At 35.0% G+C, this 13639-nt stretch overlaps 2 protein-coding genes across 2 annotated transcripts; one reads left to right on the top strand and one right to left on the bottom strand.

Annotated features, from left to right (window-relative positions):
* The first annotated feature begins 645 nt into the window (after positions 1 to 645).
* On the top strand, positions 646 to 8740 carry LOC107802550 (GTP-binding protein ERG). The gene is made up of 8 exons (XM_075249680.1): positions 646 to 1353; positions 2259 to 2348; positions 3432 to 3577; positions 6265 to 6423; positions 6528 to 6598; positions 7738 to 7841; positions 7945 to 8084; positions 8331 to 8740. The coding sequence occupies exons 1-8, from the start codon at positions 832 to 834 to the stop codon at positions 8416 to 8418; spliced, it is 1320 nt and encodes a 439-aa protein (XP_075105781.1). The 5' UTR covers positions 646 to 831; the 3' UTR covers positions 8419 to 8740.
* Positions 8741 to 11290: 2550 nt separating this feature from the next.
* On the bottom strand, positions 11291 to 13126 carry LOC107802549 (protein UNUSUAL FLORAL ORGANS-like). The gene has a single exon (XM_016626063.2). The coding sequence runs from the start codon at positions 12678 to 12680 to the stop codon at positions 11346 to 11348; it is 1335 nt and encodes a 444-aa protein (XP_016481549.1). The 5' UTR covers positions 12681 to 13126; the 3' UTR covers positions 11291 to 11345.
* Positions 13127 to 13639: the final 513 nt, after the last annotated feature.

The raw sequence follows: 13639 nt of genomic DNA, 5'->3' as shown, positions 1-13639 counted from the left end.
CATAATCAGTAAGCTTATGAATTTCTACGACTATTTTTATGAAATATACCTACATAATCAAATATATTGAATCAACCACAAATACATTTCAAATTTCACACACTAAAAATTTATCAAAAACAGAATCACACAAAATATACTACACTGAATCAACATATAATGCTAATTTTTGAAATTTCACACATACTTCACACGGCATTGAACCAACTTACAAATAAAGAAAAATGAAGATGACGGAGAAGATGAAGGACAGAAGATGACGGAGAAGATGAAGATGAAGATGACGGAAGATGACGGAGAAGATGAAGGACAAAAAATGACGGAGAAGATGAAGATGAAGATGACGGAAGATGACGGAGAAGATGAAGGAATGAAATAAGGGTTTTCGTCGATTTTGGGATTATACAAGAAATAGAGAAAGGGTAATTGTGTCTTTTCCCCCTTAGTAGTGGCTATTTTTGATAAGCATTTTAAATAGTGGATAAAAATTAAATACACCCTTATTTAGTGGCTACTACACGCCATTTTCACCCACATGTATATACTGGCCCAATTACAAGCCCAAATGCTCATAAGCCCAAATTGGAACAATTTCATAATGACAAACAAATCCCCATTTATCCCTTCTCTCTCATTTCTAAAACCCTCAAAAACCCCGTTTGTCCATTTCCTCGGCAACCCCACCCCCCAACCCCTACGCCCGGCCGGCACCATCTCCTTCTCTACACCAAAGTAGAGCAAAAGCGATATCCGGGTTCTTAAAAAGCTGCATGCTTTTTCCGAATTCGTTTGCATTAGGATTTTGCATAAGCTCAAGTTGAAATTCTTGATATGAAAGCCTTAAGATTTTTTAGGACATTGAACTCTTCAAATCCAAGCAAAACCCATTTTAATTCAACCATTTTTCGTCGCCTTTACTCAGCCCAACCTCAAGAAGACCACCCAACAAGCACTGGTCTTTCTTCCTCTGAAGAAGATGACACGTCATCATCCTCAGTCTTCGACAGTTCCCAATACGATGTAGAATTAAACAATGATGTTAATTCAGGAAACAGTGTAAGCAGCAACAGCTCCACTTGGGACGAGAAGTATAGAGAAAGAGTGAAAGATAATGTCTTTGGTGAAAAAGACCCTTCAGAGATTAAGAGTACACGAATCTTGATTAAAGAAGAGGAGAAGAGAAGAAGAGCTGCTTTATTGGCTAGGAGTCTTCTAGAAGCTGCACTTGATGAAAAGGGAGATGAAGAAGATAAAGGGTATGATGAGGTGGTGAAGGAAGAAGATCAAATGTCATTGAGTGTTGGAATTATTGGAGCTCCCAATGCTGGCAAATCTTCATTGACCAATTATATGGTTTGACGTCTTTTCTGTATAAATTCCCGTGCTTTAATATTATTGGTGTTGTTGGTTATATACTTATATGAGTATAGTGATGACTAATTTGCTAATGTTAGCTAAAATGGATGAAATGTTAGATATATGGAGATGCAGGCTTAGAGTTTTCATTCTGCTTTCCTTATTTCAGTGGAGATCCAAGCTAATTCAAAGAAGAAAGAAACCTAATGAAAGCTAGAAAAAGCACAAGGCTTTCCTGCTGAATGATATACTGGTGGTTAATGCTGATTAGGGCAAATGACATGCTTTGGTACTTTTAGATTATTTTGTCTTCCTAAGTATATAAAATTTTGTACATACAATGAGGTTTTTCAACTACATGGTTCGATGACTCTTCTTGATAAATTTCCATGCTTTATTGTTGCTGTCGGTTATATGAGTATAGTGATGACTAATTTGCAAGTATTAGTGGTAATTGCTGATTAGGGCAATCATATGCTTAACAAATTTTCCCTTGTTCTGTTGCTGAAAATATATAAATTTGTTTATCATACAATTAGTATTTTCAAGTGCATAGTTCGATGACTCATCTTGATAAATTTCCATTATCTTCGTTGTTGGTTATATGAGTATAGTGATGACTAATTTGCGAATATTGGTGGTCAATGCTTATTAGGACAATCACATGCCTAAGTACTTTTACCTTGTTCTGTTGCTGAACATATATTTTTTGAATAAAAACCTCAACTAGTATGAGATTGAGGCTTTGTTGCTGTTGTATTCGCGATAGAGTATGCCCTATGAAGCTGTTATAGCTCTTATTTTACCCAAAACAGAATGTTATTATGTTCTTATTGGCAACTAATCCCTGCAGTAGTCTTTTTGCTGTTTGTTGTCTGTCTTACCTCTTTTTCTTTCTGTAGGTTGGGACCAAAGTTTCTGCTGTATCACGGAAGACGAATACCACTATTCATGAAGTCTTAGGTGTGATGACTAAAGGAAAGACACAAATCGTAAGTGTACTTAGAATTACTAGGTTTCAGTTTCTCTCTTTTTCTCTGGTTGTTGACCTTCGTTCTTTTTCTTAGCTTGAGATGCATCTATTTGCCAAAATGAACTTTAGTGTCCAACATGACCATATATAAAGCTGTTAAACCATTTTTTGTCACATTTTGGTGACTAAATTTTACCCCCCTATGACACTGAAGTCACATAACTATTTTTTGTCACATTAAAGTAACTGAACCGTGTGTGAATCTCTCAGAAATACTAATGACCGAAAGGTCAAATTTTCGGCTCACAAATACAAATGACCGAAAGGTCAAATTTTCGACTTAGAAAATGCAAATGACTGAAGAAAAAAACTCACCTTGTAAAAGTTCGACTACCCATATTTAAAACAAAAGACAACTAATCAAATATTTAAAAAGAAACGATTACTTGGTTTTGGAAATTTAACGTTCCATTCATTTGTATTTTCAAAGCAATTCACACATAATTCACTAGAATCAGTTTTGAGATTTTATTGTTACTGTGAGTAAAGTTTAGTTACTTTGATGTGACAAAAAGATAATGTGACTTTACGAGGGTAAAGTTCAGTAACCACACGTGAAATTAACTCACTAATTGATCGAAAAAGTATTTTTCTTGGAGTAAGATTACAATCACAGTTTCTTAAGATTAATAAATGTCAGTTATTTGATTAAGCTGACACAAGCTTGATTCAGCCATCATTCTTTTTGAAAAGGGAATATTTACTCTTACAGTTACATCGAACGTCTTTTTTTTTTTTTTTGAGAGAAATGATTGTACATCAAATGTCTTATTTACAGAACTTTTTATTTATTTTTCCTTTTTGAACAACTTTTATTTATTTAAAGAGAAGCCTTACACAAAAGAGGAAAGAAGCAAACTACAAAGTATGACTAATAGTGAAAAATGTCGGACCTCATCTGCTAATCTTGCAGGTTGAAGTGTATTTTGTGCATCTAAATATTGAGGGAAAAAAAAAAAGTTATTTTTTGCTGGAGTAATCCTTTTCTTAGATGTCAAGACCTTTTTTGGGTTTGCTACATATTTGATGGATTCTTTTACAGTGTTTCTTTGATACTCCTGGGCTTATGCTAAAGAAAAGTGGATTTCCCTACAAGGACATGAAAGCACGTATTGAAAGTGCATGGAGGTCTATTAATCTATATGATGTACTGATTGTCATATTTGATGCTCATAGGCATCTTACCAAGTTAGTTTTTTTTCTTTACTTGACTCCAAAACTCCATCTTCTATATTTATTGTAATAATTATATGCTCCATCTCATGATATTTTATATGCATAACTTTTATCAATAATTACCTGTGAGAAATAAGTTACTAATGGAAGGAAAAAAATTATGGCAAAATGTGCTTTACTTTTTTAGTATGGATATGTTTATTTCTAATCTTCAGATTTTCATTCATTACCCCGAGTTCATAGAAAAAGGTAGATTTGGTTTTCCATTTCTTTAATGAAATGGAGATCTTGTTCCATACTGGCAGTCCTTACCCTAAAGATGCACACTTATTGGCTTGTATCTTTGGTCTAGATACCTCTCTGATTGGTGCATTAGCCCATATAAATTTTCAATCACCTTTTTTGATCAGTAATAAAGCAAACAGTTCCCTGCATAATGTTGCATTCACCAATACCAATATAAGGTACAAGTCAATTGACATTTTAAATTTGGTGCAGAGCTAATTGTTGTCACATAATATAGGGCGGAGAGAGTAGAATTTCTTGATGATGATGCACATCATCTGACATGCTCCAACAAATGGGGCTTTTCTCCTCGCATATTTTTTCCCTCTGTAAATAAGATTTTTATTAATGAAACAGAAGGCATTTAGGAGTTGCATGCAAAGATTTGTCATTGCAGATTTCCATTTAAAAGCATTTCTTAAATCATTCAGTGTTGTCAAAGGCACGCTTAAGCCCTGAAGCGAGGCTCAAAACATGTTGAGCTCTTCGCCTCGCTTTGTGGGCGCTTTAGTATCGCATCAAGTCTCTTCTTAGGCATACTTTTACTTGCCAATGAGTGTAATCCTGAAAAGGCAACATTAAACAATTGATATTTCACTTTATCGTAATTTTTTTCCATTTTTTTGTCTATATATTTGTTATTCATGCTTATTATTATTAGTCTTAGACTACATATACATATTTTTACTTTTTCTCCAGTTGCACCATTTTTTTTATATTAAAGCTCACTCTTTATTTGCGCTTTGCGCTTAAAGCTCCAACGGACCTTAGAGTTTTTTTTGCGCTTTTCACCTTTGATAACGCTGGATTTACCAATATGAAAGTAAAGATATATATTATTGGATTATAGCTTCTGAAAAAGATTCTCATTGAGACATGAAATTTCAAGGGATAGATCTCCAATAATAATGAACCTCTGAAATTATAGTTTAGGTTTACTAATATCATTGGTGTTTAACAGATAGTTTGTTTAACAAAATTGTAACACTGTAAATCCTAACAAGTTAAACTGCTTGAACAACTCTACATGCACTCTGGCATAGTGGTCAATAAAGTGGCAAAGGCTCTGGTAGACCAGGGTTCAAGTCCCAGAAAAGACAAATGTTAACTCTAGGTGATTTCTTAGTGGGCAGAGCTACCAGTACAATTACTGGTGGAAAGTAGCAAGTACCGGGTGGATTAGTCGAGGTGTGCGCAAGTTGGGCCGCAAACTACAATAAAAACTATTCAATAAAACAAACTAAGTGGAACAACCGTACTTGTGATTGTTGAGGTGAAAAGGTGATGGCACGGATAATGTTGCTTTGGAAATTTTGAGAGGTAGAAGGCTGTATAATTGCTTCATAGAGGTGAGATCAGAGTTCCAGAAATGAAAATCAGACTGAAATACATCAATGATGTGATACCATTGTTTTCCACAGCTGAAGGAAGGAAACTATGTTCCCATTTCAAATCTTTCAGCACTTTAAGTTTTTTGAGGGTCAGCGGACCAATTTCGGTGAATTTTGTTACTTTAAGCTTTTTAACGGTCTTTGAGCAACTCTGCATCGAAATTTGACTTGGATAAAGTTCTTATATGCTGGTCAAGGTTGATTGTTGAAGTAATCTTATGGTCCAAGTAAAAGTCTTGTCAAATTTGACTTCTGGGCTCATTTTGACCAAAGTTATTTTGGTTTTTGCTCAAGGGGAAGCTTGTCTCCCTATGCAAAAACATGGGTTCAAGTCGTGTGTTATTATAAACCTAGATAAACTTCTCGCTTTTAAAGAGCAGGCTGCCACTTGAGATAGAAATGTGAGACCTTCCAAGATTTTTGCTGAGATAGAAATGTGAGGACTTCCATTTTGGTTATTTGTAGAGTATGTGACACATAGAGTGGGTTTCCTTTCTTCTGTGTAGTCAAACACGATGTGTTATTTTCCAAATGTCTGTCCCTAATTTCTCAAGTTGGAGTGCCATTTATGTTTATGTAATCCTTCTTTCCCTTTTGTCTTTGGAAATACAATTTTTAACTTGCAAACTCCAATCTGGAGTTATGAAATTATTCTCTATAGCTTTGTGCTTGCTAAGTGTCAGGTTTTCCTATCTTCGTATTTGTATATATGCTAACAGAGCTCCAAATATTGAGATTGTGGTGTGAACTGTAAATTTCTGGATCCTTTAACCCAAATGAGAGGCTTTGGAATTTCTTTTGCCTGGATCACCTTAAGTAGCTCTGCACAGTAAACGTAGGTATAGGTTTCCATGTTAAAGTGAACTTATCGAGGAAAAAAAATGTTTAGAGTGGAGTGAATGGTGTATATATGAATGTATCTATAGCACTGAGTAGATTCATCAGAACTTTGCATGCATGATTTCTTCAGTCTAATTCGTTGAAATAGATGTTTCCGTAACATTTTACCATACAAATGTATAGGCCTGATTCCAGAGTTGTGAGGTTGATTGAGAGAATGGGTTCTGAGGTTAACCCAAACCAGAAACGTTTACTGTGTATCAATAAAGTTGACCTTATCGAGAAGAAGAAAGATATATTGAAAGTTGCTGAGGAATTCAAAGAACTTCCTGGATATGAGAGGTAACCTTTTACTTCTCATAATGTGGTATTTCACTATCCCTTATTCAATTTAATTGAGATTAAAGCTCAATATGGTGTGTGCTTTCTTGATCTCTCATTTGTAGGTGTTTTACGATATCGGGACTAAAGGGAGCTGGAGTGAAAGATCTAACACAATACTTGACGGAGCAGGCATGTTTTATGTATGAGGCTGCGTGTGTGTTGGGGGGGGGGGTTACCTTTCTGTATGTTAGTAAATGGTGCATTCTAGGCATTTGAGCTGGTTAAGTATACAAGTCTATTGTGGTTGTGGCTTTTGCTTCCTTGTGATTTGATCTTAGAAGTTTTCTTTGTCTACATCTTGATTAAAGAGAATGCAACATGAAAAATTTCAAATGATGAACTTCCATAACATTTAATACCCTACCCTTCCACCCCAAACTCTCTCTCTCTCTCTCTCTCTCTCTTTTCAATGAGATATCCCCTGTTCTAATATTGGAAAATTAATATGTTCAGAAAAATGTTTCTTGAGATGCCAATCTTCCCTCCCAGTCCTCCAGCTCCCAAAGAGATGCTGATGATTAATTATTTTATTGAAGGTGATCCTTTTGCTTTTAATGATGGAATTTGGGTAATATTGTTGTTTTGGGAGGTCTTATGTGCATGGCATGTACTGGAGCCTCTATGTTGCTGGACCGCTGAAAGGCTGCATACCTTGTCAGGCGTGAACTCCTTGACATGAGCAAGGAATTCAATATCTCTAATCTCTCGGGGAAAAAAGAGATTAGAAATTCCCAGATTATATGGTTATATACTTCCATTTAACCTGAACCTAATACATCATATTCTTCTTTTTTGACGAGTGTGGATGCCATTATGTTGTGACATCTGTAGTGTGATCAAGTTTTTTCTACTTCGAGCTTGTGAGTTTAGATGCCTACTTTGGTTTTGTGCAGGGCAGTACACGTCTTGCTATATATTAAAGCGCATTGCATTAGTGAACTCCAGTTGGTTTACTTGTCAGCCTCATCATCATGTCGATACACTCCCCCACCCCCCACCCCTCAAAAAATAAAACACACCCTTTTCTCCCCTCTTTACTGCAGGCACTACTCTGTAAAAGAGGGTGCATAGCTATGGGTTGCTTTGTTGTTTCTCATATATGTTATTGTACATGTGTGAAGTTAAGAGGTTCTTTTCGTTGCTCTATTGTTTGCTTTGACCTTTCTGTTAATGCATTCATCTCCTTTCAGTGACGAAACTGGATGCTTAGTCTCATAATCTGTCTTCTTAGTGCCTCATTTGTATTCCGTGTTGTTTGTTATGATTAGGCAGTGAAAAGACCATGGGATGAAGATCCACTTGTCACGAGTGAAGAAGTTATGAAGAATATTTCAATGGAAGTTGTCAGGGAAAAGTTGCTACATTACATACATCAGGTATTCCATCGTCTTGTTTGTACACTTAAACAGGATGTGCTTTCTTTGACCAGCAGGGGGACAAAGATAAGCATGAAAATGACCTGCTAATTTGTCTATTTAGGAAATCCCGTATGGCATTGAACATCGCCTGATGGACTGGAAGGAGTTACGTGATGGTTCCCTAAGAATTGAACAGCATTTGATCACTCACAAGATAAGCCAACGCAAGATTCTCGTAGGAAAGAATGGTTCCAAAATAGGGTAATGTTCTTTCAGATACAGTTTCCCAATTATTTCATTAATACTAAAAACATGAAGTAGCTGTGGATGACTTCTCTGCTTAATATCTGGGCCAAAACAGAGAACATGATGGGCTGCACAATGTCTTATTGCTTATAGAAAGCATAGCTTTTATTTTTGTTTAGGCAAAGTGCCGTTTAACATGAATGATCTCGCTTGGGCAAAGTTGTATTGCTATAACGTTGTATATCTGTTAATTTGGTGCAGGAGAATAGGTATCGAGGCAAATGAAGAGTTAAGATCGATATTCAAGAGAAACATCCATCTAGTTCTTATGGTTAGAGTGAAATCATGAGATCAAAGACCATGTCCTTGTTTTGCATGTATATATAAGAGAGGTCTCCAGTTTTTTGTCCTTTTACCAAAGCAATTGCGAGTTGACACAACAATCTTCCAAAGCATATCATATTATGTTGTTCCGATACAAAATATGGAGAAGTTCAATTTCCCTTGTATTTGAATACATTCATATTCTTTTGCTATAGATTTAAGGACAAAATTTAGGCATTGTATTCGTGTTGGATTAAGGGTACAATACTCTTTCCACTAGAGTAAGATTGGGTGTCCTGTTAGTTCAATTGCATTAATAAATTTGAGCCCCAAGTTCTATTGCCTTAGCTGAGCTATGTACTTTCTGTTTAAAATTCTTACAATATATTTGAATTCCTTAAATTGTTTCATTTTCACCTCTGTACTTTCTGTTCTTACTCCAATTCTTCCTTATTTAGACTCTACCTAATCGAAATTAGTTACGATACCTTTTGTTACCAGCCAAACATGCTGATGCTTACATGGTAATGGTGAAAATGGTCATAATATACATATCCTTACTAGTATTCTTCTAGATAATGTAGGATTGATTGAGGTGTGATAATTTTGGACCAAAAAGAAGAACAGTTTACTCTTTATGAGAAAAAATTACTCTACTACTTATATTGTAATGGAAAAAATAGTTTTTGTCATTTTGAGCTAATAAATACTCCCTCCGGTCCTTTAATCTTTCACTTAATAAAATAAATTGGTCCACAAAATATTTCAAGATTAATGTTATTACATGATTTTTTTAATGAATATGCTAAGACTTTATTCAAAAAGGAGGGAGTATTGTCTTAGCAGATCGGTAGACTCATTTGAGAGGCCATTTTTCCTTAGCATTCTTCCGGGAAAAATTCAAAAATAGCCAAATTTATAAGTGTTCATTTAAAATTAGTCACAGTTTCAAAAGCAATCGAAATTTAGCCATTTTCATATAAAATTAAATATGAACGAAAACACTGTTCAAAATTCAAAAAATACTCCGGTATAATATACTGGACTTCCAACATAATATACTGGAGTTCCAGTTGAATATACCGGTCCAGTGTAATATGCTGAAAGTTCATACACATGCTCCAATCTCCAGTATATTATGCTGGAACCTTCCACGTGTTGGAGTTCCAGCATAATATGCTGGAAGTTTCATACACAGGTGCACGATCTCCAGTATGTTATGCTGGAACTTTCCGTGTTGCAGCAAAATAGTGGCTATTTTTCAATGACCAGTCCGAAAACTAGCTAACCTCAGCTATTTTTACCATTCTTCCATGTCCCACGCAATTATTTTGGTAAAAAATACTTGGATATTTTCTTGAATTGTGTCGCGTCCGCAACAAATCCAATTCTTTTAAAAAAGAACCTAAATCACATCGCGCAGCAAACCGCTAAATCATGTGAACGTGATTTCTCGCTTATCATGAGTTTGATCACTCATTGTGCACTTGAGAATTGTGTTTCTATTAAGGGGAATGCTCCACTTGAATTAAAAGTTATAAATATAATTTTATACTTCTTAAAATCAATAATAGATGTCTTTTAGCCAAATAAGAAATACAGTCAAGTAGTTGCAGTTTCACATTTTGGAAAGAAAATGTCTTATTAGCTAGCCTCTATTTCCAACGTAGATTCTTTCAGCCTACTTTAGTGTTGTAATGAAATTATTCATCGTCCTACAAATACAGTATTACTACCAATTTCCAAGATTTATATGGACCAACCTAGGAATGATCGAAACTAGTTAGGTGAAGAGATAAATAAATGTCAGAACAAAAATTATACTTTTGGAGTATAAGGATATTTAGAAAACAAGCATGAAGTCTCGTCTTTTACGTTTAGGAAGCAATTATAGTATTTAGCAGTCCTCAGCACTAATGATATCATTTATTTGAAAAACAAATCAATCAGAAGCTTATTTCATTTAATTAACTTGTTTCATTTATAAGATTGAAAATTAATTTTCTTATAGCGATGAGGTTAGACGTGGCAAAAAAAACAAACAAACAAGAAATACATCTCTGCAGAAGATCTATAAGGGCAAAGCAAATTCTTCTCCATGGTATGAAATTTTCTAAACCTTATTATTGTTCTCGGTAGTTATTTAGTTTACTGTTGCTGGTATTATACTAGTACTATTTACTACTGTTACAATACATGAGAAAATGGGAGTACAGTTTTTAAGTAGTTTCAAATTAAAGATGATTAAAAAAAAACTACTGTAAATAATTGAAAATGACGAGAGAACCTTTTCAAAGTCGTCCTAAGGCAGCTAGTTAATCTTCTATGCGTTGTTGATTGAATTATCTCATTATTAAGTAGTTTTCATCTACTATAAAAAAGAATTGTAAACTGAAAAGTGATCAAGTAAAAATAAATACCTAAGTGAATAGATGAGTTTGTTATTGTTGCTGAACTATTATAGCAGAGTAAACTCTTTCTTTTGCTAGAAAAAGGAAATTATCTTTTTATAAGTTGTAAATTCAAAATCTACAGGTCTATTAGCCTAAATGGAAAACTGTTACTATCATTTAGAAGGTTTGAAATCATGCAAGAAAATGCTCTTGGATTAGTAACGACCACCACAGCAAAAAAAGGTCATGACCTCAATTGTTTTGAGTTACAACAACAACACATACCCAGTGGGGTCTGAGGAGGGTAGGGAGTACGCAACTTGGTAGACAAATTGTTCTATTTTTTAAAAACAAAGTTAAACTTGTCAATTGAGAGGAAAACAACTAATCAGTCCAAAAACTCATAATAAGCCAATTAGAGTAATTAAGAGTACAAACTTCTTAGTTATATATAACTGAAGGAGCAGTCACTAAAATTAAGACACAAAATAAAATAACCAAACAACTTACTACTATTCATAGTACTAATACTGCTACTCCACTTGAAACAGTTTAACAATCAGTTGAAAGACTGAAAGGGCAATGTCAACTGATCAAGAAGTGCACTAATAGGTGCAGCAAGTCTAGGATCATAACCAAATCCATGCAATTCCCCTCCAAATTCTGATCCATAATTACTAACACCATAATCCAAATTATTATTTCCCACAAATGGACAAGGAGGAATCCAAATCCACCTCTTCTTGCAAAAGTCAAACAGCAATGCCTTATCTGAATTCTTTATAATTATGACCACAAATTGTCCATGACCAACACAATTAAACCCTTGACCATTTTCCACTTCTGCAAATTGTACATAGAGTTGTTGTGGCATTCTCTCTATTTCCACCCACATTGTCCCACAATCTTGCAATGCCCATAGCCTTAAACTCCTTGGCACATTCAGTTTGCTTTTCTCAACTGCTGCAACCAAAACAAGCCTCCCATTTCCTTCTACTAAGCATGGCGAACGTAGAAATCGTCGCATGGGTGCTTGAATTTTGCACCAATTGTTAGTAGCAATGTCATAGGAAAGTACACTAAAAGGGCTGAAATTCATGCAATAAAATCTGCCCTCAACATGCACCATTTTCCCCGATTCAAAGCTGCATAATCTTGGAAGTGAAGAAGTTGTACCCCAGATTGAGTAAAATCCATTCCCGTCAATGTGAAATGATTCAGTGGTTAAATTCTTAACAGCATAAGGAGATATTAAATCATCTCCAGCCACAGCTAAATCAATTGATGAGTTAGTTATAGTTAAACCAATAGAAGGGAATAACCTAGGCCTTAAAGTTGGTGGCAAAGGAATCATAGATCCCACAAGAGGATTACACAAAAGGATATTTTTAGATCCAGCTTCATCTGAAACAAAGCAAATTAATCCACCAGAAGATGAAACAGGAGAAAACCCTTGTGGGATTAAAGCAAAGGAAAGCCTAAACCAAGAAAGACTATCAGGATCAAAGAGGTAACCTTCAACTCTATGATCAGAGGTACCAGAAGCATTACTACTGTTCTTGTAAATATTGTTTCTTGGGATTTTTTGCCTGAAGAAAATGAACCAATGGCGCTGAGGGGAAATTTGGAGGTACAATTCAAGAAAAGTGCTAGAATAAAGAAGGGCATAAAATCTTTTACAAACAGCTCTAGCTCTAAAAAAAGCAGGTGGCGGAAGAAAAGCAATGATCCTATCAATTAGTCTATGTGGAAGTCTGCTCCAAATTCTAGCATCCATCCAAGGGCTACCATTTATTGATGGATTTGGTGGAGTTCCAAGAAAATTTGTTGTTGGTGTTGGGATAGGAAAAGCATAGGGAAAGTGAAAGCTAATAGGTACATGAAAAGCTTCCATTTTTTTTTCTTTTGTGTACCAAAAGGGATTCTGAATTTTGCCTTCAAGTTTGGAGCTAAGAGAGACTACAGCGTAAAGGGAAAGTTAAGGTTTTAGTTTATAGCTAACAATCAAGAACTAGGGGTTTGTTTTTCTTTCTCAAATTCAGTGGAAGATATAAGGAGCTAGAGAGTTTCACTAAAGAGGAAGAAAATGAGGAAAGAGATATGAGATCTTGGCAGAAAACTAAACAAAACTAGGAGAGAAGTCTCTTTTTGGCCTCTCTGTTTGTCTTTCGGATTCTTGGTTTGTTTTGGGAGAGGGAAACAAGTGTTTATATAGAAAAGTTGCAGCCTTTTTTTCCATCATTTTTTATTTTGTAAATTGTTTTTTGCATTTTGCAGAGAGAAAAGGAGAAGTGGAAGTCATGTTTTGATGGATACATCTATCATTTCAGTGCTTTCTTGTCAATTGGCCGAGGAAGGAAGGACAGTCAGCAGACTGCAGTTCAACAGACAACCAGACAACACACACATACACCCACAAGGAAATATTGGGATTTTATCTTCTTTTATAGGGAATTTGATCTTCCTTTATGTGTGGTTCTTTAGCCTTCTTATTATTTTCCTTGTGGATTTAAGTTATACTTTTGAATAGTGTAAAAAAAAGGTTGCACTCGCTCTGTTCCAGTCTACGCGAACCTATTTTTTTTTTGTCCGTTCCAAAAAGAATGACTAATTTCTTAATTTGGTAACAATTTAAGTTAAACTTACAATTCTACCCTTAATGAGAAGCTTTTATAACCACACAAATATTTTGGACCACTTTTTGACTTATTTAGAACCACAAGTTCCAAAAGTCTTCAGTTTTTTAACTTTGTGCCCAAGTTCACATAAATTGGAACGGAGAGGGTATTATTAAAGTGCAAGTTAACCTTTGTACCATGCATATTGATTATATATTACTACTATTTTTATCAA

Source organism: Nicotiana tabacum, chromosome 3 (genome assembly GCF_000715075.1).
Source record: "Nicotiana tabacum cultivar K326 chromosome 3, ASM71507v2, whole genome shotgun sequence".
In the NCBI taxonomy this organism is placed as follows: Eukaryota; Viridiplantae; Streptophyta; class Magnoliopsida; order Solanales; family Solanaceae; genus Nicotiana; species Nicotiana tabacum.
The sequence above is the reverse complement of the archived record's forward strand: the minus strand, read 5'-3'. Positions and strand labels throughout refer to the sequence as shown.